Source organism: Dendrobates tinctorius, unplaced genomic scaffold (assembly GCF_039654945.1).
Source record: "Dendrobates tinctorius isolate UK_male_01 unplaced genomic scaffold, ASM3965494v1 ptg000015l, whole genome shotgun sequence".
Taxonomy (NCBI): domain Eukaryota; kingdom Metazoa; phylum Chordata; class Amphibia; order Anura; family Dendrobatidae; genus Dendrobates; species Dendrobates tinctorius.
In genome coordinates, this window is record NW_027361683.1 from 6,711,578 (window position 1) to 6,737,361 (window position 25,784).

The 25,784-nt window shown below is 44.2% G+C and overlaps 1 protein-coding gene across 1 annotated transcript in view; it reads right to left on the minus strand.

Annotated features, from left to right (window-relative positions):
* Positions 1-25,784, minus strand: part of GNL2 (G protein nucleolar 2) — a 123,973-nt gene that overhangs the window by 72,626 nt on the left and 25,563 nt on the right. The window contains exons 5-8 of the mRNA XM_073562419.1: positions 14,538-14,722; positions 13,686-13,752; positions 3,121-3,279; positions 2,052-2,165 (exon numbers count right to left, since the gene is read on the minus strand). Of these exons, the coding sequence (XP_073418520.1) occupies positions 2,052-2,165; positions 3,121-3,279; positions 13,686-13,752; positions 14,538-14,722 (525 nt within the window). The remainder of the gene's footprint in view (positions 1-2,051; positions 2,166-3,120; positions 3,280-13,685; positions 13,753-14,537; positions 14,723-25,784) is intronic.

Here is a 25,784-nt window from a genome sequence, read left to right on the forward strand (position 1 = left end):
TCTTTGAAAATTCTTGGAGAACAGGAGAAGTGCCAGAAGACTGGAGAAGAGCAAATGTTGTTCCTATCTTCAAAAAGGGGAAGAAGGTGGACCCAGGCAACTATAGGCCGGTGAGTCTGACTTCTATACCAGGAAAGATCTTTGAACAAATTATTAAACAACATGTATGTCAATACCTGGATAAGAATGAAGTGATTAAACAGAGTCAGCATGGGTTTGTAACTAATAAGTCATGTCAGACTAATTTAATTTCCTTCTATGATGGTATTACTGATTGGGTGGATCAAGGAAATGCTGTAGATATAGTATATCTTGACTTCAGCAAAGCATTTGACAAAGTCTCTCATACAATCCTTATTGAAAAAATGACTAAGTATGGAATGGACAAGGCAACTGTTAGGTGGATTCATAACTGGCTTAGTGATCGGACCCAAAGAGTGGTCGTAAATGGCTGCACATCCAGTTGGAAGAATGTCTCAAGTGGGGTACCACAGGGCTCTGTCCTGGGCCCTGTATTGTTCAACATCTTTATCAATGATTTAGATGAAGGAATTGAGGGTAAACTGATTAAATTTGCTGATGACACAAAGCTAGGAGTGATAGCTAATACTAGAGAAGAGAGAGAGAGGATTCAAAAAGATTTAAATAAACTGGAGAAGTGGGCAGCAACTAACAGAATGCATTTCTCCCTGTTAAAAACCAAAGTACTACATCTGGGCAATAAAAATGAAAAAAGCATATATAGAATGGGAGGAATAGGGCTAAGTGACAGCACATGTGAAAAAGACTTGGGTATATTAATAGATCACAGACTGAATATGAGTCAACAGTGTGATGCAGCAGCAAAAAAGGCAAATGCAATTCTAGGATGTATTAACAGAAGCATACAGTCTAGATCACGTGAAGTAATTATTTCCCTCTACTCCTCTTTGGTCAGACCTCATCTGGAATATTGTGTCCAATTTTGGGCACCACATTTTAAAAATGACATCAACAAACTGGAGCAAGTTCAGAAAAGAGCGACCAGAATGGTGACCGGTCTGCAAACCCTGTCTTATGAGGAAAGGTTGCAGGATTTGGGAATGTTTAGTTTGCAAAAGAGAAGACTGAGAGGAGACTTAATAGCTGTCTACAAATATCTAAAGGGCTGTCACATTGTAGAAGGATCAACTTTATTCTCATTTGCACAAGGAAAGACTAGAAGCAATGGGATGAAGCTGAATGGGAGGAGACACATTAGATATTAGAAAAACTTTTTGACAGTTAGAGTGATCAATGAGTGGAACAGGCTGCCACGAGAAGTGGGGAGTTCTCCTTCAATGGAAGTCTTCAAACAGAGGCTGGACAGACATCTAACTGGGATGATTTAGCGAATCCTGCTTTGAGCAGGGGGTTGGACCAGATGGCCCAGGAGGTCCCTTCCAACTCTACGATTCTATGATTCTATTTATGCTGGGGGAGGCGTTTCCATTGAGTTAAACAAGAATGTGCTGCACATTACATAGATCTGTAGCAAAATTCAATTAAAAGTTGAAAGGGAAAGTCCATTACCTAAAGAACAGCTTTTTAAACAAAGTTGTCTCCTTTAAAATAAAAATGTGACTACTGCATCCTATAAAACGTCCACTACTGATCTTGGTATATCTCCAACATGAATAACTTCATGCTGGAGATATACGGAGATCAGAAGTGGACTAAGTGTTGCAATGGGAGCAACAAGAAAAGCGTGTAGTGGGTCTAATTCCACATAATCACACACCCATCTTAATCTACGGAGCTGTTCACGATTTTTTTATTTTTTTGTAGGCTATGCCAATATAGAAAAAAAAAAAGTTTATCGAGTGACAGATCAAAATAACCCATACTAGCCTAAGGAGATATGAAAATCACAGACAGCGTACATTGCAATATTAATAAAAGGACTGCACAGGGATGGCAATGACACTTTGCAATTTTTTTTCTCACTCTAGCCCTACAAGAGAAAAATCACTGCTGAAACACTAACAAAAATTGTTCATTTTTTCCCCATGTTGAATCACGGCCAACATTACCTTGCCAAACTGACGGAGAAGTTGGATAAAAGCTCCTTTACCAAATGGATTGGTGAGGCTGGAGTGGAAGGCCAAGGTGGGATACTCTTCAGATAAGCGAGCAACCCAGCGTTTCTGGGAAAAAAAAAAAAAAAGATTATGCTTAGTTTTCTTTAGCTCTAGCTCATATCTAGACATCTGGTCTATATTTTCAGAATGTATTGAAGTCAGATCTTCCTGAAATCAAAAGAAAATCCTTTTTTTTTTTTTTAAAGAAACACTAGATAAATCGATTTGATTCATGCATGTCAGGAATACAAGTGCATACAGCCTTAGTTCAGGAACAGTCAATATTTAATTAATTTTCCATTTTCTGTCTTACAGGATCTTGCAGCCAATTAAGAAATATCTGTAACTGGAGCTCTTTATTAAAAGGTTTAATCTGCGGTTTCTTAAATCCGAGTCCTCGCAAAAGCGCAATATCCCCCCCATAATGAATTCAAGCGTCTCGCAGAGCACTGCTCTGATCTTGGAGTAATCCAATTAGTTTAGAAGAATACGAACCAGACATCTGTCGACAGCCCTTCTGCTATAAAAGCCTGCGCATTAGAGTCACAAACATGTACAAAGCAAACCATACAAATGCATTTTGGTAAAATGTAGCTAGAGGAAAGGTTTCCCGTGCATTCATTGGCCTCAAAGAACAAAGAAGAATGGCTGGTAATAGATTTGGAGAACAATTTCCTTCTGAGACGATTCGGGTTATCAGACAATGAAAAGTGCTTGAGAACAAGAGTCTTACCACCAGCCACATTAGAGGCAGCCAGGCAACTAGCAAAATGTTAGGTTTTACAGGAGGTCAAGGCCCGAGCTATTATTACAGCTCGTGAAATAACATGAGACATCTCTGTGTGTAGCCACAAGAATAAAAAAAAACTCCTAGACAGCATGGCTCTGGACCAGTACTATCAGAGGTTGGCACACACATCGCCCTGAATTTGGAAGGTGGTGCACAAGCTTTGCCACCAGTTCCAAGAAACCATATAGTATAACAAAGCAGTGCGAGCAAAGTAGCAAACAAACATCTTACCGTTGCCCAAGTCGGAACTAGATCACACTTATTAAGAACAAACAAAAGGTGCTTCCATGGTTTCTCCTTTTTTAGGTATGCCTCAATGTGTGAAGAACGAGTTCCCATGGGATCTCTGGCATCCAGAACTTGTATTACGACATCTGAAGAATCAATTACCTACAGGGAACACAAAACATATTACTGGGGGAACCTTGTTTAAAGCAGAAGCGAGTGAAGTTCTGCAATTTGTCAAGCTGGAAGGTTGAGGGGAAAAAAAAAAAAAATAGCACTTCCTGGCAGAGCGGAGTCAAGGCTGTAATGTGACTGTCACTTCTTATGGAAGAACAGCCAACTTTTTGCTACATTTGGCAATCATAAGACTATGCATTTAAAAGAAGTGTGCAAGGAGACTTTATGGCAGCGTGTCCTCTTTACCATCCTCTATTGGTATTTTTTAGCAGCAATGCAGATAATTGAACATTCGTTTCCATCTGTCAGATTCAGGTGGAATTCTTCAGGCAAGAAAATCCCTCTGAATGAAACAGTTATACAGACGTACAGTACGGCTCCATGCCTTTGCATGGGTGCAAAATTATAGCTCCTTAAAAAAATGAAACAGTAATGTGGTACACGAGGCCTTAAAGTGCCATCTTAAAAAAGGAAACCAGTTGCTAGTCATGATGCCCAAATCACAGGTAGCATGAATAAGAGCCTAGCTGAGTGATTGCAGCCAGCTATGCTTTACTCTGAAAGACTGCAGAGACCAGAGAAAACAGTTCAAAATCCTTTCTTTCTCATCTCTCTGTTGAACTTGATGGACATTTGCCTTTTTTAACTGTATGAACTAATGTCATTACGTACGACAGCGACCACTCCGATGTGGCCCCTGGACAACTTATCCCCATACACACATAGTAGAGCTGCAAATCAAGTAGGGTATAATGGGGTAGGGAGAAGCTGGCCAGGAGCAGGGTTGAAATAGTCAGATCACTCCCAATCCGGCTGTCCAAACTTTGGCTTTGATTCATCAAGACCAGTGTTTTTCATGGAGCTCTTGATGAGAAGGTATACTGGAGCCAGATGCTCCCGATTCATCAAGCTTCCAGCACATCTGAAAAGTGTTGCACGCCTGCCCAGAAGTCATACTAGAGTTAAAACTGGAGTACAATTTGTGGTGTTGAATACACTGATGCTTGACATGAATTTGACCCACAAGGGTTGCAACGCCCTCTCTGTCCTGCTCCCCCACTCTGTCGGAGATGGGGGGAAAATGACACGAAACCGCCAAAAGTTGCAAAATGATAGCACAGTCCGGCATTGCACCAACCGTTATGCAACTTTTCAAAAAATGTAATGCTAGAATTCTGGAACAAAAGCTTCGATTAATTGAGTCCTATGTTTTCTCTGAAACACTGTGTCAAAGACATGCCAGGCTGCACCCAGAAAGCCAGACTCTGATTAATTTGGCTCATGGTTCACGCAGTATGGGTCTCCAAGAATTTTTTTTTTTTTTTTTTAAACTGAACCTAAATAGGTTATCTAGATGGCCACCAGAGCTACAAACCCATGTTTAGGCACAGTTTTATAGGCATAGCAGTATGACTGCATGAAGCCACAAATCGGAATTTTACTGCATCCTGTATAATACACCACTCAATGACCGTACACACCGGGGGTTCTCAAACAACGGCCCGCGGGCCACATGCGGCCCGCTGAGGACTTTTATCCGGCCCCTGGGCCCGGCCGACATTGAACTTCACTGCAGTTCAATGCTGGTGGGCCCTGTAACTGCGGGCGGACCAACGAGGCAGTGAGGAAAGGCGACGCGCAGTCCTCCGTATGCAGCACACACAGATGACATGATTGTCATCACACCGCCTGCATGGTCTGATGACGTCACGCCGCCTGTGCCAGAAGACTGATTCGAGCGGGCGCCTCTTCAGAACTTGGGGGACATAGGTGAGTACTGTTTTTTTTTTTTTTTTGTTTGTTTTTAATGCCAGGTCCTATTGGGGACCTATACTGCCTATTGGGGACATTTACCTGCCTATTGGGGACATTTACCTGCTGTAATGATTGTACTCATTCAGCTGCGTAGGAGGATACAGGAGGCACATGCTTTTCAACGTCCATGTGAGTTTATTTGCTCCATAAACCATCAAATCCGCAACACAAGGTGGTATACAGTCTTTACATCAGGCAGACACAGCATCAATGTCCATAGCAGAGCTCTATCTCGAGCCACAGACACAGGAAGGCTTCTCCCTCTCTGCACACAGACCACTCTGTAGTGTCTAGCCTGGACATATAGAAGTCTGTCTACACCAGCAGACTCCCAAACACTCACTCCTATGTGCTAAACACACCTCAATTACATAGCCTGTAACCACACCCACAGGTGAGGTATGGATCACATGGGCTGGTCACATGGTCATGACCTCACTGCAGGTCCTGAACCTCACAATCACACACACAGGCTTCATCAGGTATTCAGCCACACACCCCTTGGGTGGGTATGTAGGTGACTGGACCCACCCATCTCTCCAAGTCACCTGGAAGCCTCCCAATGTATAGCAAAACCCTCAGCAGTAGATCTGCTGAACAAAACACGCCCAGGCTTCCATCACAGGGCCACCCACCTCTGCGATACATACCACCCATCAATCACATGACCAGTCGCCATGCCACACTGCCTATTGGGGACTATGCTGCCTATTGGGGACATTTACCTGCTTATAGGGGACTCTCACACCATACCTGACTGAGCCTGAGGCAAAAGTGGAGTTCCACCAATATGGGCAGTAGTGAGACTGCATTGAAGACAGTGCAGTCTGTATATCTTTGTGTGGGCAATTGTATTGCTGGTATATTGTTTTTGTATATATATATATATATATATATATATATATATATATATATATATATATATATATATAATGTATTTTACTAATAGCAATTTGGAATCCCTAGGAAACAATGATATGAAGAAAGAGAAAAAATTGACTCGAAGTGTAGGATATTCAAAGAACCCATTGAAAAATTGGTAAGTTTGTTGATTTAACTTTACTTCATTTTAAAATCTTGTATTTGTTCCTGTTTTGTTGTTTTACTTCAAAATAAGATACGGTATGTGCAGTGTGCATAGGAATTTGTTCAGTTTTTTTTTTTTTTTTTTTTTTTTAAAACTATATTCCGGCCCTCCAATGGTCTGAGGTACCATGATCTGGCCCCCTGTTTAAAATGTTTGAGGACCCCTGGTATACACAATGATCCCCCAAATGGCATACAAAAATCTTAGCGTTTGTTTTTCTAAAGAACAAAATGTGTTAAACAATAAAATATCTATGAGCCCCTTCCAGAATTCCCCTGCCTGTCCTGTGGTCCCTACCAGTCCCACAGTGATTACGTGCTTCACATGCAAACTACCAGCTGTTACATGAATGTTGTATGTGGCATTGTCGTTGGGAACCACCGTTGCAGCAGTGTTGATTATTAATCGTTATTTTAATATTTAAAACCACATTTGCAGCTCCAGTTTTTAAAAACTTCCAGTTAACATCTTTAAGTCTGTGGACGGGATTATGAGAAAAATGAAAACAGTCAGCAGGGAGCCAACAAACTTAAAGAAGTTGTCAACTACTTGGACAACCTCTCTTCATACTCCACGCTTGGCCCTGATAAAATAAAAAAGCTCATACTCTCCTCCTGTGCCATTGCCGTTCCAGCGGTGCATGCAATCGCATTCCCGGGTCTCTCGTGCCTTTCTGTCACGTGAGCCTGGCGCCCAATCAGAGCTGGCGTCACTGGCCCCGCCTTCGGACAAATCTAACATCGAGAAGATCAGGGTTGCAGCTGCTTTTACTTCGGAGACGGTGACACCAGCACCGATTGGGATCCAGGGTCAAGTGTCATAACAACTGCACTTCAGCCCCAGGAACGCTAGTACAGACACCGCTGAACGGCACAGGCACGGGAGGGGAGCATGATCTTTGTTATTGGCGCCAAACATTTAGATCAAGAGTTGGCTGTCCTAGTAGTGGACTACCCCTTTAACAATTGTATTAAAAGATGTAGATTGAATGTGCTCTGTGACTGCTAGGCACAGTGTGTAACATTAATACAACAGTGTCATCTATCCCAACATTGCAGGTGCCTGCTCCCTTGACTTACAGATCTAGCCTGCCTTTAATCAGTCTAATAGCAATAGCCAGTCTGACTTTAGGTGGAACAGCTTTCACACCACTTAGCAATTACTCCCAAACTTCCTATACTTGCTATGGAAACAGTTTATCAATTATTTCCATTTGTGTTTCATTCATTTTATCAGAAGAAATTAATTTGACTTTAAATTACTACAATATAGGAAAGCCTTGAAACAACTAAAGGGGTTCTTTTGTAATGGTAAATGGATGTCAGAGGGTCGCCAACACGTCTAATTACAGTTGTGGCCAAAAGTATTGACACCCCTGCAATTCTGTCAGATAATACTCAGTTTCTTCCTGAAAATGATTGCAAACACAAATTCTTTGGTATTATTATCTTCATTTAATTTGTCTTAAATGAAAAAACACAAAAGATAATGAAGCAAAAAGCAAAATATTGATCATTTCACACAAAACTCCAAAAATGGGCCAGACAAAAGTATTGGCACCCTCAGCCTAATACTTGGTTTCACAACCTTTAGCCAAAATAACTGCGACCAACCGCTTCCGGTATCCATCAATGAGTTTCTTACAATGCTCTGCTGGAATTTTAGACCATTCTTCTTTGGCAAACTGCTCCAGGTCCCTGATATTTGAAGGGTGCCTTCTCCAAACTGCCATTTTTAGATCTCTCCACAGGTGTTCTATGGGATTCAGGTCTGGACTCATTGCTGGCCACCTTAGAAGTCTCCAGTGCTTTCTCTTAAACCATTTTCTAGTGCTTTTTGAAGTGTGTTTTGGGTCAGTGTCCTGCTGGAAGACCCATGACCTCTGAGGGAGACCCAGCTTTCTCACACTGGGCCCTACATTATGCTGCAAAATTTGTTGGTAGTCTTCAGACTTCATATTGCCATGCACACGGTCAAGCAGTCCAGTGCCAGAGGCAGCAAAGCAACCCCAAAACATCAGGGAACCTCCGCCATGTTTGACTGTAGGGACCGTGTTCTTTTCTTTGAATGCCTCTTTTTTTCTCCTGTAAACTCTATGTTGATGCCTTTGCCCCTAAAAGCTCTACTTTTGTCTCATCTGACCAGAGAACATTCTTCCAAAACGTTTTAGGCTTTTTCAGGTAAGTTTTGGCAAACTCCAGCCTGGCTTTTTTATGTCTCGGGGTAAGAAGTGGGGTCTTCCTGGGTCTCCTAACATACAGTCCCTTTTCATTCAGACGCCGACGGATGGTACGGGTTGACACTGTTGTACCCTTGGACTGCAGGGCAGCTTGAACTTGTTTGGATGTTAGTCGAGGTTCTTTATCCAACATCCGCACAATCTTGCGTTGAAATCTCTTGTCAATTTTTCTTTTCCGTCCACATCTAGGGAGGTTAGCCACAGTGCCATGGGCTTTAAACTTCTTGATGACACTGTGCACGGTAGACACAGGAACATTCTGGTCTTTGGAGATGGACTTGTAGCCTTGAGATTGCTCATGCTTCCTCACAATTTGGTTTCTCAAGTCCTCAGACAGTTGGTCTTCTTTCTTTTCTCCATGTTCAATGTGGTACACACAAGGACACAGGACAGAGGTTGAGTCAACTTTAATCCATGTCAACTGGCTGCAAGTGTGATTTAGTTATTGCCAACACTGTTAGGTGCCACAGGTAAGTTACAGGTGCTGTTAATTACACAAAATAGAGAAGCATCACATGATTTTTCGAACAGTGCCAATACTTTTATTCACCCTCTTTATGTTTGGTGTGGAATTATATCCAATTTGGCTTTAGGACAATTCTTTTTGTGTTTTTTCATTTAAGACAAATTGAATGAAGATAATAAAGAATTTGTGTTTGCAATCATTTTCAGGAAGAAACTGAGTATTATCTGACAGAATTGCAGGGGTGTCAATACTTTTGGCCACAACTGTATATTTCCACTAAACAGGCCACTAAAGGGTAAATATATGGCCAGGCATGGCTTCTCTTGATAATAGATATCTGCATTAATGCCCCCATACACACTAGAGAGCTGTAGGCCAAATGACTGTTCAGTCAATAGCCATCTCTCCCGAATCCACCAGATATAGGAACACATTTATTTCAGTCGATCTTGTGTTCCCTATGAAAGAGCCGCAGCTATATTGCTCCGGAAGCAACTCCTCTCCTATCCCAAACAGAGGGGTTAGTTGCTGAAATAGGATGGACATGTCTGTACCCAAGTATTATGTCAGGGGAGGGCCAGAAGGCTGACCTGGCCAACTTCAGTCTAACGTGTATGGGGTCCTTTAGAAAAGCCAGACCCATTGATCAGCTCAATGCTGCTCCAGCCTCTATTTAATGAAATTAAACTGCTTTAAAAAGGGACCTACGTAATGTTGCCTAAACTGAGGGCAGCACAAATCAGAGCCTGGCCGCATGATTCCAGCCCAGAATATTTTTCTCTGAAACATTCCAGCGTTTCAGAGAAAACAGTTTAACCCCTTCACTACCAAGGGTGGTTTGCACGTTAACTCCCGGACCAATTTTTACAATTCTGACCACTGTCCCTTTATGAGGTAGTAACTCTGGAACGCTTCCATGGATCCTGGTGATTCTGACAGTGTTTTCTCGTGACATATTGTACTTCATGTTAGTGGTAAAATTTCATTCATATAACTTGTGTTTATTTGTGAAAAAAAATGGAAATTTGGCAAAAATTTCGCAATTTTCCAACTTTGAATTTTTATGCTCTTAAATCAGAGATACGGCACTCAAAAAACTTAATAGATAACATTTCCCACCTGTTTACTTTACATCAGCACAATTTGGGAACCAACATTTTTTTTTGTTAGGAAGTTATAAGGGTTAAAAGTTGACCAGCGATTTCTCATTTTTACAACACCATTTTATTTTTACGGACCACATCACATTTGAAGTCACTTTGAAGGGTCTATATGAGAGAAAATCCCCAAAAGTGACACCATTCTAAAAATTGCACCCCTCAAGGTGCTCAAAACCACATTCAAGAAGTTTATTATCCCTTCAGGTGCTTCACAGGAATTTTTTGAATGTTTAAAAAAAAAAAAAAAATATGAACATTTAACTTTTTTTCACAAATAAAATTACTTCATGTTCAATTTTATTTTACCAAGGGTATCAGGAGAAATTGGACTGCAAAAGTTATTGTGCAATTTGTCCTGAGTACACGGATACCTGATATGTGTGGGGAACCACTGTTTGGGCACATGGCAGAGCTCGGAAGGGAAGGAGCGCCGTTTGACTTTTTCACTGCAAAATTGGCTGGAATTCAGATTGGACGACATGTCACGTTTGGAGAGCCCCTGATGTACCTAAACAGTGGAAACCCCCCACAAGTGACCCCATTTTGGAAACTAGACCCCCCAAGGAACTTATCTAGATATGTGGTGGGCACTTTGAACCACCAAGGGCTTCACAGAAGTTTATAATGTACAGCCGTACAATTAAAAAAAATCATATTTTTTCCACAAAAATGATCTTTTCACCCCCAATTTTTAATTTTCCCAAGAGTAACAGGCCCCCAAAAGTTATAGTGCAATTTGTCCTGAGTACGCTGATACCCCATATATGGGGGTAAACCACTATTTGGGCACATGGCAGAGCTCGGATGGGAAGCAGCGCCATTTAACTTTTTTGGCTGGAATTGAGACGGATGCCATGTCGCGTTTGGAAAGCCCCTGATGTGCCAAAACAGTGGAAATCCCCCAATTCTAACTACAAACCTAACCCTAGCGGGAAAATGGAAATAAAAAAAAAATTATTTTATTATTTTTCCCTAACTAAGGGGGTGATAACGGGGGGTTTGATTTACTATTTATGGCGGTTTTTATATTTGGCAGCTGTCATACGCTAAAAGACGCTTTTTATTGTAAAAATAGTTTATGCATCACCACATATTGAGAGCTATAATTTTTCCATATTTTGACCCACCGAGTCATGTGAGGTCTTATTTTTGGCGGGACGAGTTGACGTTTTTTTTTGGTACCATTTTCGGGCACGTGACTTTTTTTTATCTCTTTTTATTCCGATTTTTGTGACGCAGAATGAACAAAAACCAGCGTTTCATGAATTTCTTTTGGGGGGTGCGTTTACACCGTTCCGCGTGCGGTAAAATTGATTAAGCAGTTTTATTCTTCGGGTCAGTATGGTTACAGCGATACCTCATTTATGCCATTTTTTTATGTTGTGGCGGTTTTAGGCAATGAAAACAATTTCTATATAAAAAATAATTATTTGTGCATCGCTTTATTCTGAGAGCTATAACTTTCTTTTTTTTTTGCTGATGACGCTGTGTTGTGGCTCGTTTTTTGCGGGACAAGATGACGTTTTCAGCGGTACCATGGATATTTCTATGCGTCTTTTTATCGTGCGTTATTGCACTTTTTGTTCGGCGGTATGATAATAAATCATTATTTTTTTGCTTTTTTTTTTTTTTTTTTTTTTTTTTTTAAGGGGTTCGCTAAAGAGGTTAACTAATGGGACAGTTTTATAGGGTGGATCATTACGGACGGAGCGATACCAAATTGTGTACTTTTATTGTTTTTTTGTTTTCAAAAAATAAATTTATTAGGGAATATTTTTTTTTTTTTTTTTTACTTTATTACATTGTCCCAGGTGGGACATCACTGTCCTGTGACAGCGATCTGTCACAGGCACTGCTGCAGGCTTCCTCATGCCTGCGCTCTGCGGGCAGTGAGGAAGCCAGCTCCCTGCAGGCCCCCGAAGGTCCGCGTCGCCATATTGGATCCGGGGACCTGCAGGGAAGGCGACCCCCGCAGCGGCGCTGCACATCGCGCTGCTGGGGGGGGGGGGGGGGGGTCGCAGGGAAGCACGGAGGGAGCCCCCTCCCTGCCGAAGCTTCCTTTAATCCCCGGTACACCGCGATCATGTTTGATCGCGGTGTGCCAGGGGTTAACGTGTCAGGGGCGGTTCGTGACCACCCCTGACAGTGTGGCGGGTGTCCGCTGTGATAATCAGCTGACACCCGGCCGCGATCAGCAGCGCTCACCACGTGAGCGCCACTGATCGTATTAGACGTACTATTCCATCCTTGGGACTTAGGTCCCAGGTCACATGGACGGAATAGTACGTCCAATGTAGGAAAGGGGTTAAGAGGGGTACTCCGAGGGAATGATATAAAAAAAAAAAAAAAAAAAAAAAAAAACCAAAACACGCTAATGGCCATGCCTTCAAAAATGATAAATATAGCATGATTAGCGCTTTTGTGACCCGTACAGCACTTGCAATTCAGTGTAACAGTGGAGCTGCTCCTTAACGGGACATTACAAATCAGGAGGGTAGCCAGCCCTTGATAACACCTCCTTCCCTTCACTCTGAGATGGAGGCATGGCCTGCACTTGCCAAGCAGCAGTCAATTCATCCTCTGCTTCCCTTCAGACCTGTGGTTGTACACCACCTTTATAACAATCCATGCTCCAGGACACGTCATAAAGAACCTGCAATTACATGCTGTGATCCACTGCTGTACAAGCCATGGCCACAGTGGATGGCCGAATGTGTTTGCAGTTTCTTTATGACATGTCCAGTAGTGTGGACAGTCATAAAGGAGGTGTACAAGCACAGTTCTGGAGTGGAGGGGGAGAGCACAGAGTGACTGCTGCTTGGCAGGAGCAGCCCACTCTCCATGATCTCAGACTGCAGGGAACATGTTACCAGGGGGCTGAATTATACGAGAAGTAGACCCCTTGATCTGTGACGTAACATCCCAGAAAGGAGAGGGAGCACCGAGGAGCTCCAGAGTCACATTGAATTGCTAGGGTAACAAACAGCACTATTCATCTAATCTTTTCAGTTTATGAAGATATGGCCATTAGAATTTTTTTTTATCTCTCTGTAGTACCCCTTTAAAGATCAAACTGTTGACCATAGGCCGATATGAGACTAGTCCAGTTTTGCCTTGGCTGGCTCTTCCCTGTGCAGTCAGTGGTGACTGACAGGTCTATTGCTATATCATGACGGCACATAATGTTTTGTTCTCTATGCCTACAAATTCACAGCTTCTCTGGGACAAGTCATGGTTCTCTCCCTGCTTTCTCCGCACCAGTTCTACACACCTTGACAAATCAGATACAAAACCAAGAAGAACCAGTCAGGAAAGAAAATAGAGAGCGCGTAAGGACGCAAAACAAAAAAGTTATTGAAGAAAAAGATACACAGAATTGTCAAGATGGGCTTTTATGAGGAGCAAGAAGCAAGCCACAGTCTGACACAGCATTCCAGAAGAAAAGAGGGAGCACTCAAGGAGTTCTATGAATATAAGCCTTTAGTGTTTGGTTGCCGATATAAACACATTTTACTCAAGAATGCCCATTTATTCTTTACAACAGTATACTACCAAATTAACTGTGTAAACAGTCACAATCTGAACTGCAACTGTTCCACTTTGGGCTAATTATGTGCTCAAACTCACCTTGTATAATTCACCCCAAATTCTCTTAGACTGGCCTTTTTTAAAGATTTCTTCCCGGGCCTCTTCTCTGAGTATGAAACAGAAGCGCAGTATTAAACGAAGTCACAGATTCACAACCTCAAATTTATTTCTCTGAAAACACCTGGAATTACAAGAGATTGGGTATGTTCCCGCGATCAGGAAGAGCAGCGTTTTGGATGCGGTGTGCCCGCGCTATTCCAAAATGCTGAGTACCAGGTTACAAGCACAGTGGATGGATTTACAGAAATCCCATGCTCATTGCGCTTCTATTTAATGCTGCATAAACTCCCCCGCGGTGCGGGTTTATAAGCCACGGCATGTCAATGATCTCCGCTGTGTAGTCTCACCCTTACCCATTTAGTAGATGTGGTAAATCCATGTGGTTTTAACTGCGAGATTAGAAAGCAGCGTTTTGGATGCATTGAAAATACGATGCGTCCAAAACACTGCTATACCCTGATCGTGGGGACATTGTCATGTTCAGGGCTCTCAGTTTCTCAGAGCGTTTACTCGTGTCGCACTAGATTGGAGATTGTCAGTATACATTGCTCATACATTTTGAGATAATGTGCTCTCACTGCTAGTCTGTCACCTTTGCCTGCTCTTTTCATATAGTTTATGGCATATGCCATTTTTTGTTTTCTTCATGTTGTTTTTAAAGACTAGTCTCACAACAGACTTGCCCTGTAATTGTTGTTTATACAAACATGTACATTTTCTTAAAATAAATATGTCATTAGAACAAGACCTACTGTCCAAACTGCTGTAGTATCCCAGCCATGTATGTTTATTTCAGGCTAGTGGCAGCCAAATATGCATTGCTCAATATACCTGACTCCAGTGTCTTCTGTAACCAGATCCCGATCCTTGTCTTGGTCATAGCTGCCTGCCAATACCTCAGCATTTTGGAGCAGTTCGTGTACATCACCAGCGGTAAGGTTTGGTCTTTTCCTTTGAGACTTCGGGCCAAAGGTGGTTTCAAATGTTTCCGTGTCCAGAATGTGCACTTTTGCATTCTGTAGAAATAGAATATATTATTACTGTAGATACAGGCTAAAAAGAAACGTTTTGCCTTATAAAGGTAACCCAATTAGGTCCCCAAAGTACCCAGATAATGTATCAGAGCCAAAGTCCTTGATGTAACAAAGCAACGTTGACGTGTGCACCAAAAATGACTATTCTGCCCATGTGGTTTAGACAAAACTAGCCCAAGGGTCGTCAATTCCTCAAAACTAGTCCAGTCAGGCGTTTGTGACATCAATCTTCACAGTTCCCACCATAGTTTAACCTCAGAAAACCTTGCCTGCACTGAAGATATGATGTGGACAGTGAAGATGACGTCAATCAGTGCCACAAAAGAATAGCTTGCCTGATTTGCATTTAATGATTGTTTTGGGACATTAAGAAGAACCTGTCAGCATGGTTTTGTAATGTAAAGACATGGCTGTAATGGTTCTGTAATCCAGATTACATTCATACATTTGGTGAAGAAATCCGCTTTGTTGTTGTTCTTTAATCACATTTGAAGTTTTCTGTTAGATTTCGGTGCACAGGGGCCAGTCTGTACTCTGGGTCTTCTCCTTGTCGGATTCTTGACCCCCCCACCTCAATCCTGTAAATGACAGATTACTGCTGAGATCTGAAATACAGGAGGGAGGTAATTTACAGACCGGAGATAGGCAGAGTGGCCAGGAAATCACAGACAGGAAGGAGAAAACCCAGAGCCCAGTCCAGCCCCTGTGCACCGAAATCTAATTAGCAGAAAACTGTATTAGGCTATGTGCACACAGTACATTTTTGATGCGCTTTCTTCACGCGGAAAAGGGCCAAAACCGCTATGGAATCCTTATGCAAGCTAATTCAATGACAATCCTGAAGTGTTGTGCACGTGATCAAATGGAAACCATGGCTTACCATTTTAGAAAAAATATCGGGTTAACCTACTTGTCTAACTTTTTTCTGTGTTCTGTAATTTTCACACTGTTGATGTAAGTTATTTCATAACAACTGCATCTCATTTTTTCCTTTACAATTTTACCTTTTTCCTTTGCCCCTCCTTTACTTTTCCCTCCCCAGTATCCTTAAGGGTATCAAGATCTGCATATTAATACTAATCCCTGACTTACCCTAATGTCTCCTTTTTGTAAATAGTTAAAATTGGTTAATAAAAATTTATTTAAATTAAAAAAGTTAAATAATTACATACACATTCACATAAAAAAAAACCCATTATACTCACCTGATACCAAATCCCTGACGCCCATGTCTGCTAGAACAAATGTAAAATAATAAACCACCTGTCCGCTGTAATCCACGTAATCCGCATGTCCCACGGTGATCTCATGTGTAGAACAGTCACATCGGGAGATGTGACCGCTCTACTCGGCGATACACTGCGGGAGCGATTACCTCCTGTCAGTGTATCACTGAGCTACCGCCGAGATAGTTCACAGAGTTAATTAGCTCCGATGCGCTCACTTACGGCACCACTGCACGAGAACTTTACCAGTGAACTCTCTCATTGCAATACACTGCAGGAGCCATTACCTCGTGTTAATGTATTGCCGGCTGTCTTTGAAGGCAGTCTCTAATGTGATTGCTCTCAAAATGATCAGGATCATCGTGGGACATTATGGATTATCTTCTCAGAGGACAGGTGAGGAATATTATGGTTATTTTATTTTTGTTGCAGGAGACATTGGCTTCGGTGGATTATGTGTTCAGTGAGTATGGTTTAATTAAGATTCATTAAAGGAGTCTGTCATTTCAAATAAAGGACTTTATCTTGGGTGTCTGTTTTTATACAATATCACAATGGGGTTACTAATGGATAGGTGTCTTATAGATGTCTCTCCATTACTAAACTGTGGGCTTGATGTCACCCAACCCCACACTTACCTCCACTACAAGGCAAGTGGGAAGAGTGAAGTCAAGTGTCAGATTTGGTGCATCTTATAGATGCGCCTTTTCTGGGGCGTCTGAAAGCTGAGGTTTTTAGTCTGGGACCGGCCTATATCCATGGCCCCATCCTAGGCTATTAATATGTCAATCTTTTCTGGGGTCCCCCTGTAAACTATCCAGTAAAGGCTAAGCAAACAACTGTGAGCTGATATTAGTAGCCTGGGAACGCTTCAAAAGATCCAGTGATTTTTTTTTTCATTACATATTGTACCTCATAATAGTAGTAAAATTTGTTCGATGTGATTTGCGTTTGTTAAGTTTGAAATTTTGCAATTTTGAAACTTAATTCTTATGCCCTCAAACCAGAGCATTAAGTCACACAAAAGAAGGATTTTTGGTACTCACCGTAAAATCTCTTTCTTGGAGCCTCATTGGGGGACACAGGTAACCATGGGTGTATTCTGCTGTTGCTAGGAGGCTGACACTATGCAAATAAAAGTAAAAACTGGCTCTTCCTCCGTAGCATACACCCACTGACAAGAAGGAAGTACCTCAGTTAAGTGTTAAAGCAGTAGGAGAAGCAACCAACAAATTCCACATATGTACCGGCTCGACAACCAAGGCACGTAGGCCCAAAGCTAGTACAAACAAATAGGGAGGGTGCTTTGTCCCCCAATGAAGGCTCCAAGAAAGATTTTACGGTGAGTACCAAAAATCCTTCTTTCTCCATCGCTTCATTGGGGGACACAGGTAACCATGGGACGTCCTAAAGCAGTCCCCAAGGGTGGGAACGGAAGGAATGCAGAGAAAAAAAAAGGACTGAGGCCGGCGCGTAACCGCTGCCTGTAGCACCTTACCTTCCTAGGCCTGCATCGGACTAGACATAAGTATGAACTTTGTAAGACTTTGCCATAACATACAAATATGACTAGGTCGCGGCCCTGCAACCTCTAAAGCCGAGGCCTAGCAAGAAACTGCCCCAGGATTTATCCAGAGTATGGACCGGAGAGGGGCAAGAAGGACCTAGAGAAGAAAGAACAATGTCTGCACTGACGTGGAATGAAAAAGAAACGGAGGACGGCAGGATAATGCTGCCAACTCAGAACTCCCCTGATATCTCCTCTTGTAGCCAATAAGGCTAATGGAACAAAATAGTAGTACTTACGCCACATGAATCAGATTTTCAGAAACTGTCGTAGAAACTTGAGGATGCAGGTTTTCTCGCCCAAAGCATGGCCAGATTGACCTGATGGGAAAAACTGCAGTCCCTTTCAGAAGTAGGCTCTAAGGCCATGGCGTTAAACGACTGTGAAACTGTGGCGGAAGAGAGGCCTTGCGGAAGAATATCCGGAAAGTCTGGAAAGCCCCAGGAGGCGTCCATGGGCATGGATGCCAGCTCCAGGTACCAGGTCTGACTCAACAGCTTGTAGTTGTCAGGACTACTGAAAACCCTTCTGACTGATTTTTTTTGACTCCTGTGATTAAGGGAAGAGGGACAGAACAGGAATCTAAAACTGGGACCACGGAATCACAAGTGCATCGCAGCCGACAGCCATCGGATCCTGGAACCTGGTAACATACCGGGGAACCTTTTGATTCGTTCGAGAAGTCATTAGGTGGACATCCGGAATGCCCTACCTCCGACAAATTTAGCCGAGGACGACGGTGTTGAGAGACTACTCGCCTGACGCTAACCCCCGATGATACAAAAAAAATTGGCTTCCTTGTTGTCTACATTGGAATGTGGACGGCTAATATGGCGGGGGGACATGGTCGTCTGCCCAACGTAGGATCATTGCTATCTCTACCCTGATCCGTGAGTTGCGAGTCCCACCTTGGTGGCTTATGTTCCAAAGACATACTGATCGGGAATTTAGATTGTGAGCCTCATCGGGGACAGCGAAGATGTGTGCAAACTGTAAAGCGCTGCGGAATCTGGGAATATGCCAGCGCACAACAACAACAACAACCACCTACTACTACTACTACTACTACTTTGACAAAGTCCGAATGACTGCGGACTGGCTTGCCTGCGAGGAGAGACTGCTAGCGGAGGAAGGCAAGGCCAAGAGACAGATGGGGAGGAGGGTCTCATGAACATTCCAGCGACCTTGTGCTGCGAGAATGAGGAAGCCCGCTCCCCAACCCTGAAGACTGGCATCGATGTTGATGATCTGCCAACAGAGCGGGAGAAATGACCTCCTGTGCAGGGCAGAGACGGACAGTGTCCACGAAGAGAGGGACAGCTTCGCATTCAGAGGTAAAAGCACTGGCCGATCCAGGGAACAGTCCAGGGAAACAATTCTCTTGTCCCAGGTAGACCGGAGGGTCAATTGAAAAGGGCGGGTTTGAAGCTGGGCATAAGACACCGTTTCTATGACCGCCGCCATGACCTCTGAAGACCGTGGTAGCGGATGCCAGGCTGAACTGGAGATCCGTGAACTGGTAAAGATGGCCCTGTATCGCAAAACCGAAGGAACTTTCGATGCCGTACACAATAGAAATGTGCAGGAAAGCATTCTGAATGTCCACAGAGTAAAGTAAGCCCCCCTGCTCCATGGAGGGGAACACCGAGCGCAAGGACTCTGTTCTGAAGAGGCGAATCCGAAGGTGACAATTCAACTGCTCGAGGTCAAGGATCAGGGAGAAACGTCTTTTTTCGGGAGCACGAAGAGGTTCGAGTAGAAACCAGAAAACCGTTCGTGCCAAGGAACGAGTGCAATGACACCTGAGCTTAGGCAGGGACGAGACGGCTTGGAGAACCCATGAGAGGGTTGAATTGGCGGGAAGGAAAAATGTCTTCCTGGGGCAAAGAAAATTCCATCTTGTGCAACGATCACCCTGACCCAGTCGTCGTCGACCGCCAAGCAAGTCTCCGAAAAAGAAGAAAACTGCCTTCCACCCTGGAAAGAAACCCAGGTAGGGGTGACCCATCATTAGAGGAGAATCTGTGATAGGGGGATCCAGAGGACTTGGAGATGGGTCATAGGCCTCCAGTGAGGAATAGCTTGAAGGAAGGTTTCCTTCTTTCCCTTTGTGAAGGAGAATGGTCTTGCTGGACAGAACCGCCCGAGGAAAGACAGAGAGGTGCTTTCAACTCTGGTGCGTCAGAAGGGATCTGGACCAGCTTGGTCAAAAAGAGCTAGATCTGCTAGCTCCTCTGTAGGAACCGCAGTCATAATCCCCCGGCGAAGAATCCTGGCCCAGGGTGATATGGCTTTCAGCACTCAAGAGGAGGCGAAATTAGGTCAGCGAGAAGTGCATGACACCTCTAAGACAGATCCAGCTAAGGCCACAATCTGTCTGTCCATAGCGTCCTTGAGAGACGCCGCATCAGGGCTGGACAGAACAGTTTGAGAGGCAAAGCGTGACAAAAGGCAGATCCACCTTAGGGGGATCGGACCAAATGCAGAAACGGTCTAAACTAAAAAGGACTAGAACGTCGAGACTTTTTCGTCCCAGGAAGCGTTTGCTGAGAAGTTCCCAGAGTCTAGAGGTGGTAGCCTCAAACTCTTTGGGAAAAAATGCTGGAGGGACGACTCACCGCCTGAATGAAACGGAGATGTCCTGAGCAGCCGCATGCTCTACTCTTACTTCCGAGAGTTTTAACAATAGCCGAACTAAGGCTATTTACCAAGTCCCGCGTTCTAGAAGTCTGATCCACCTCCAAGACAGACTATGACTGAAAAGCTACAGCCGACCCGACGTCCGCCTTCGAGGAGGGGGAACGGGTAGAGAGGGGCATTTTAGATGCCGCAGAGGGGCCCGGTGAACTGGACGAGGAGCTAGACAGAGTCCGCTTACTAATTCCTTCTCCTGATCTGTCCCTGTGAAGGTCGTGGTCGGGTGTATGCGAATCACCATGGGAGGTGTTCGGGGCACTGGTGGCGGCAGACAGATGCAGCATACATTCCAGGACCCGTACCAGGGACTAAGAATTTTCCAGTCAGGTCCGAGACTGACTGAGACCTGGCAACAGCCCACTCCGGAGGGAGGGGAGTGCTCTCATCCCGAAAATTGAATCTACTGTCCGGCTGGAGACCGGCTGGGACATGGCAGCAGCCCACTCCGGAGGGAGGGGAGTGCCGTCTTCCAGGCAGATGCCGAGTGACCTGGTCTCACTTCCCTTGTTCCATACCAGTTCTGTCCTTGTGGACATCGCAGACAGGGGCATGCGAAACACCATGGCGCACGCCGATTGGCCTGGTAATGCTCAGGGCGCGCACTGATAGGCCGAAGAGCGTGGTTACGTGGCCGGGAATGAAGGCCCAAAGCCGGGGGCTCACTTAGCATAAGGCACCATATAGGCCGCGCCATCTCAGGCTAATGTGCTGGCCGGCGAAAAAACAAAGAAAAGAGCCCCTCCTAATGGCTGACACAGCGGAGCGCCAGTAGTGACTGGACCTGCCAGGGAGGGACAAGTACAGCGCCATCCTGCAGAGCGGCGGGCGTGATCCGGCCGGAGCTGCGCTGAGAGGCGTCGTGGACGTAGCCAGGATTATCTGACCCAGCGCCGCCTCCCCTCGGGCACGAAAGAGCGCGAAAGATGAGGCTGCGGCCTGAAAGGCTGACAAGCGGAGGAGGCGTGTGCAACCTGCAAACGGCTCAATCGCCGGCACCAGGGATGACGCAGAAGGGGGGTGCCCTGCGGTGGAAAAGAGCGAGATAATAGGATGGCACGCCAAAGGGCGGGTCCGGCATAGAAGATGGCTAGGGAAACTAAACACGCCAAGCGGGGAGCGTGTCTGGTCAATAAAGCCGGCTGATAGGAGAAATGCCGGAGAGGGGGGCGTGCTCCTGACTTAAAATGGCCAAAGGGAAAGAAAGCCTGCAAAATGCCGGGGCCGCGCGCTATGAGAAAAAAGATGCGAAAATTGAACCTGTGGACCAGGGAGGGAAGAGGCAGTCTACAGCGGGGACCTATACACCAGCAAATGGGGGAGCTGCTGCCGGAGGAAGCTGCTGCCGGAGGAAGCTGCTGTGTGTGTGTGTGTGTGGGGGGGGGGGCTCGCTGGCTTACCACCTGATTGAATTCGGCTCCTCATGATAGATGAGGATTGCATCAGGAGCCTTCGGAAGTGAGAGGGTCATGGAAATTAAGATCCTCCTTCCCGCACCGTCTCCGGACGGTGCAGAAGACGGTATCGACCCCTTAATAAAAAAGGAGAGTCACCGAGAGTCACCCTGAACCACCCCAAAAGGGGGACAGGGGACAAGCCTGCCAGCGGGTCCGAGAGTGGGCAATGCGGGTGACACCACACTGCTCTCTCGGTTGCTTAAATGTGGGAAAACAGGGTGAGCAATCTGCACCCTGTTACCCGACGAGCTGTATCTGAAAAACAAAGGGAAAAGGATTAATAAGTTCACACAGAAACCTGTGAAAGAAAAAACACTGCGGATCTGGTGTTAGATCCAGGTCCGCCTCCTACAGACACTAAGCTTAAACTGAGGTACTTCCTGCTTGTCAGTGGGTGTATGCTACAGAGGAGGAGCCAGTTTTTACTTTATTTGCATAGTGTCAGCCTCCTAGCGACAGCAGCATACACCCATGGTTACATGTGTCCCCCAATGAAGAGATAGAGAAATAGTTAACATTTCCCACACGTCTACTTTTCGTCTGCATCATTTTTGAAACATAAAAAATAAAAAAATAATTAGGAAGTTAAAAGCGTTAACAGTTGATTAGAAATTTTTCATTTTACAAAACTTTTTTTTTTTTTTTTTTTTTTTGGGACCACATTACATTTGAAGTGACAGAGACCTACATGAGCAAAAAAAAAAAAAAAATGATGTTTATTTAACCCTTCAGGTGCTTCACAGGAATTAATGCGTAAGGAAAAAAAAGTGACCATTTACGGGTGCAGTGATCATATTGCCACCAAGGGAGTGTCATAGAATTTTATACCATTGAAGAAAAAATAAATTTACATTTCTACCACAAAAATGTAGTTTTTGCCCCAGATTTTACATTTTCATAAAGGAAAATGGGTAAAAATGGCACCAAAATGTGTCATAATTTCTGTTGAAAGTAGAAATACCCCATATGAGGCTGTACAGTACTGCTTAGAACCAGGGTGAGACTCGCGAAGAGACGGAGCGCTATTTTTCACCTGGATTTTCCAACAACAGTTTGCGGACTTCATATACAGAGATCCTAAGTGCTATAAGTGCAGAATATCCCCTCAAGTGTTGTTGCCCTCTTAGAGTAAAAGGTGCAGGGACTGGAAGAAAGAATAGCAACATTGAAGGTAATTAAAGAACATGCAGACTTCTTGGATGAAGCAGAAGTAACCATTCAGGATACGTAAAGTGAGAAAAGCTTCAGAGCACGCACAGACTGAAAAGTGGAGCCATGTGACGAAAAGAAGCAAACGGATCAAGTGGTCATCACCACCCACACAGCTTAGCAACCAATATGAAACCCTCATGCTGGAGAACGAAAATGGCACAGCTCGGGATGATACCGTATCTACAAGAGAAGACACACTATCAACAAAAGAAGTTACTCTGTCAACAAAAGCGGAAACAAATGACACTCAAAAACACTCACGAGCAACAAGCAGTGCGTCCGGATAGAAAAGAAGAGTGGTAGTTATGGGCGACTCACTACTAAGAGGCACGGGGGCAACTGTCTGCAGGCCGGACATAACCGCACGAGAAGTATGCTGCCTCCCAGGAGCAAAAATCAAGGATGTGGCCAACAGGATACCAACTATCCTCAAATCCAAGGACGACTACCCTTTCCTACTGATACATGTAGGCACAAACGACACGGCAAGAAATGACCTACCAACTATCTGCGAAGACTTTGAAATTCTGGGGAAGAAAATAAAGGAACGGAACGTACAGGTTGTTTTCTCATCAATCCTCCCAGTCGATGGTCATGGCATCAGAACATGGAATAGGATACTAGATGTGAACAACTGGCTACGACGGTGGTGCAGGCAGCAAGGATTTGGATTCTTGGACCATGGCGTGAATTAGCTCTACAATGGACTTCTCGCAAGAGATGGGATACACCTTACAAAACCTGGGAAACACACATTCGCCAGAAGACTTGCCACACTCATCAGGAGGGCTTTAAACTAGAAGAAGAGGGGATGGGAGGAAAAACAGCAGACAAGAACATGCAGCAGAAGGACAAACTAATCAAGGATACTAGATGTGGTAAAGAGGACCCAAGACAGGGTACTCAGAAGGAAGCTAAGAAAAAGGAAGCAAAACTTCTTTCCTGCATGCTGACCAACGCAAGAAGCCTGACCAATAAGATTGAAGATCTGGAGTTGGTAATGTATGAGGAAAAATACGACATAATAGGAATAACTGAGACATGGTTAGACGACAGCTATGACTGGGCGGCTAACTTGCAAGGATATGATTTGTTTAGGAGGGATCGTAAATAAAAGGAAAGGGGGTGGAGTCTGTCTATATATAAAGTCCACTTTAAAGTCCACACTAAGAGAAGATATACAAGAGGGAAATGAAGAGGTGGAGTCTCTATGGGTGGAGATACAAGGAGGGAAAAGTAATAAAATCCTCATAGGGGTTTGTTATAAGCCACCAAATATAACAGAAGCCACTGAAAATGTATTATTGAAACAAATAGACAAAGTAGCAAATCACAATGAGGTGATTATTATGGGGGACTTCAACTACCCCGACATAGACTGGGAAACTGAAACATGCGTATCTCAGAAAGGAAACCAATTTCTGTCAGTGACCAAGGATAATTATCTGTCACAACTTGTGCAGGGCCCAAATAGAGGGACAGCCCTTCTGGACTTAATTTTAAGCAACAGGCCAGATAGAATAACAGAAGTACAAAAACGCTGAATTTCAGGAAAGCAAAGCTTGATCTGCTTAGAGAGGACCTTCGCCGAATTGACTGGGACAAAGTCTTCAAAAATAGGAGCACAGAAAATAAATGGGAAATATTTAAATCAGTTTTACACACTCACTGCGAGCTAGCCATACCGTACAGAAATAAAAGAGATAGGAACAGGAGAACACCAATGTGGCTAAATAAGGATGTAAAAAGGGCAATAAATAACAAGAACAAGGCATTTAAGAAGCTAAAACAAGAAGGCAATGAAGAAGCATTAAAAAGTTAGAGAAAAAATATAAAATGTGTAAAAAGCAAATACAGTTAGCAAAAGTGGAAATTGAGAGACCCATTGCTAAGGAAAGTAAAACAAACCCCAAACTATTCTTTAATTATATAAACAGTAAAAAGATTAAAATTGATGGTGTCGGCCCTTTAACGAACAATGAGGGTGAAATCATAGAGAGCGATGTGGGAAAAGCAAATGTTTTAAATACTTTTTCTTTATTGCCTTATTGGGGGACACAGATTACCATGGGTGTATGCTGCTGCTGCTAGGAGGCTGACACTATGCAAAACAATAAAAACTAGCTCCTCCCCGGCAGTATACACCTACCGACAGGCACCGAGCACCTCAGTTTGTGCTTAGTGTCTGTAGGAGGCGGACCGGGATCTCCCCAGATCCGCAGTTAACAATCCATTTTTTCTTTTAGGGTTTAGATCGAACTTTTTAATCTTTTCTCTTTTATTTTTCAGGTTTTTCCGACGGGAGACAGGGTATAGTTATCACCCTGATTTCCTATATCATGCGGCTGAGCGAGCAGTGTGGTGTCACCCACATCGCAACTCTCAGTACTGCAGGCAGGACTTTTTCCCTATCACCTTCCGGTGATAAGGGTTGTCGACAGGTGGCTGGTCCTTGCCGAATCCCCCTCCTCACCCCTTTCTCGGGACAGGGCTGAGAGGAAGACGGCGATCGCAGGAGGTTCAAGCCGTCTTCTACAGGATGCGGGCACAGAGGACCCCTCCCCCCCAGCGGCCTGCCTGTTCTCCATGGGCCCCTGTGGTCATCCTCTTCAGGGACGTCAGGTAAGTGCCTGTACGTTCCCTCTGGCCCCGCATAAGCTTCCATGAATGGGAGAAGTTGGACCTTGGTGATTACTGGTCCACAGTTATTTGAATCTCCCGCCCTCTCTGCCTGCCGCGCGCTCACACAGCCGCTTGCGTCTCACCCTCCCCCTGCACTAGTCAGGGAGACACTGGGGATCCCTCCACTCACCACAGCAGCGTCACAAGCAGCAGGGCCATTGTCTGTTCGGCATCGTTATGTCAGCGTTTCCTTCACAATTGCTAGG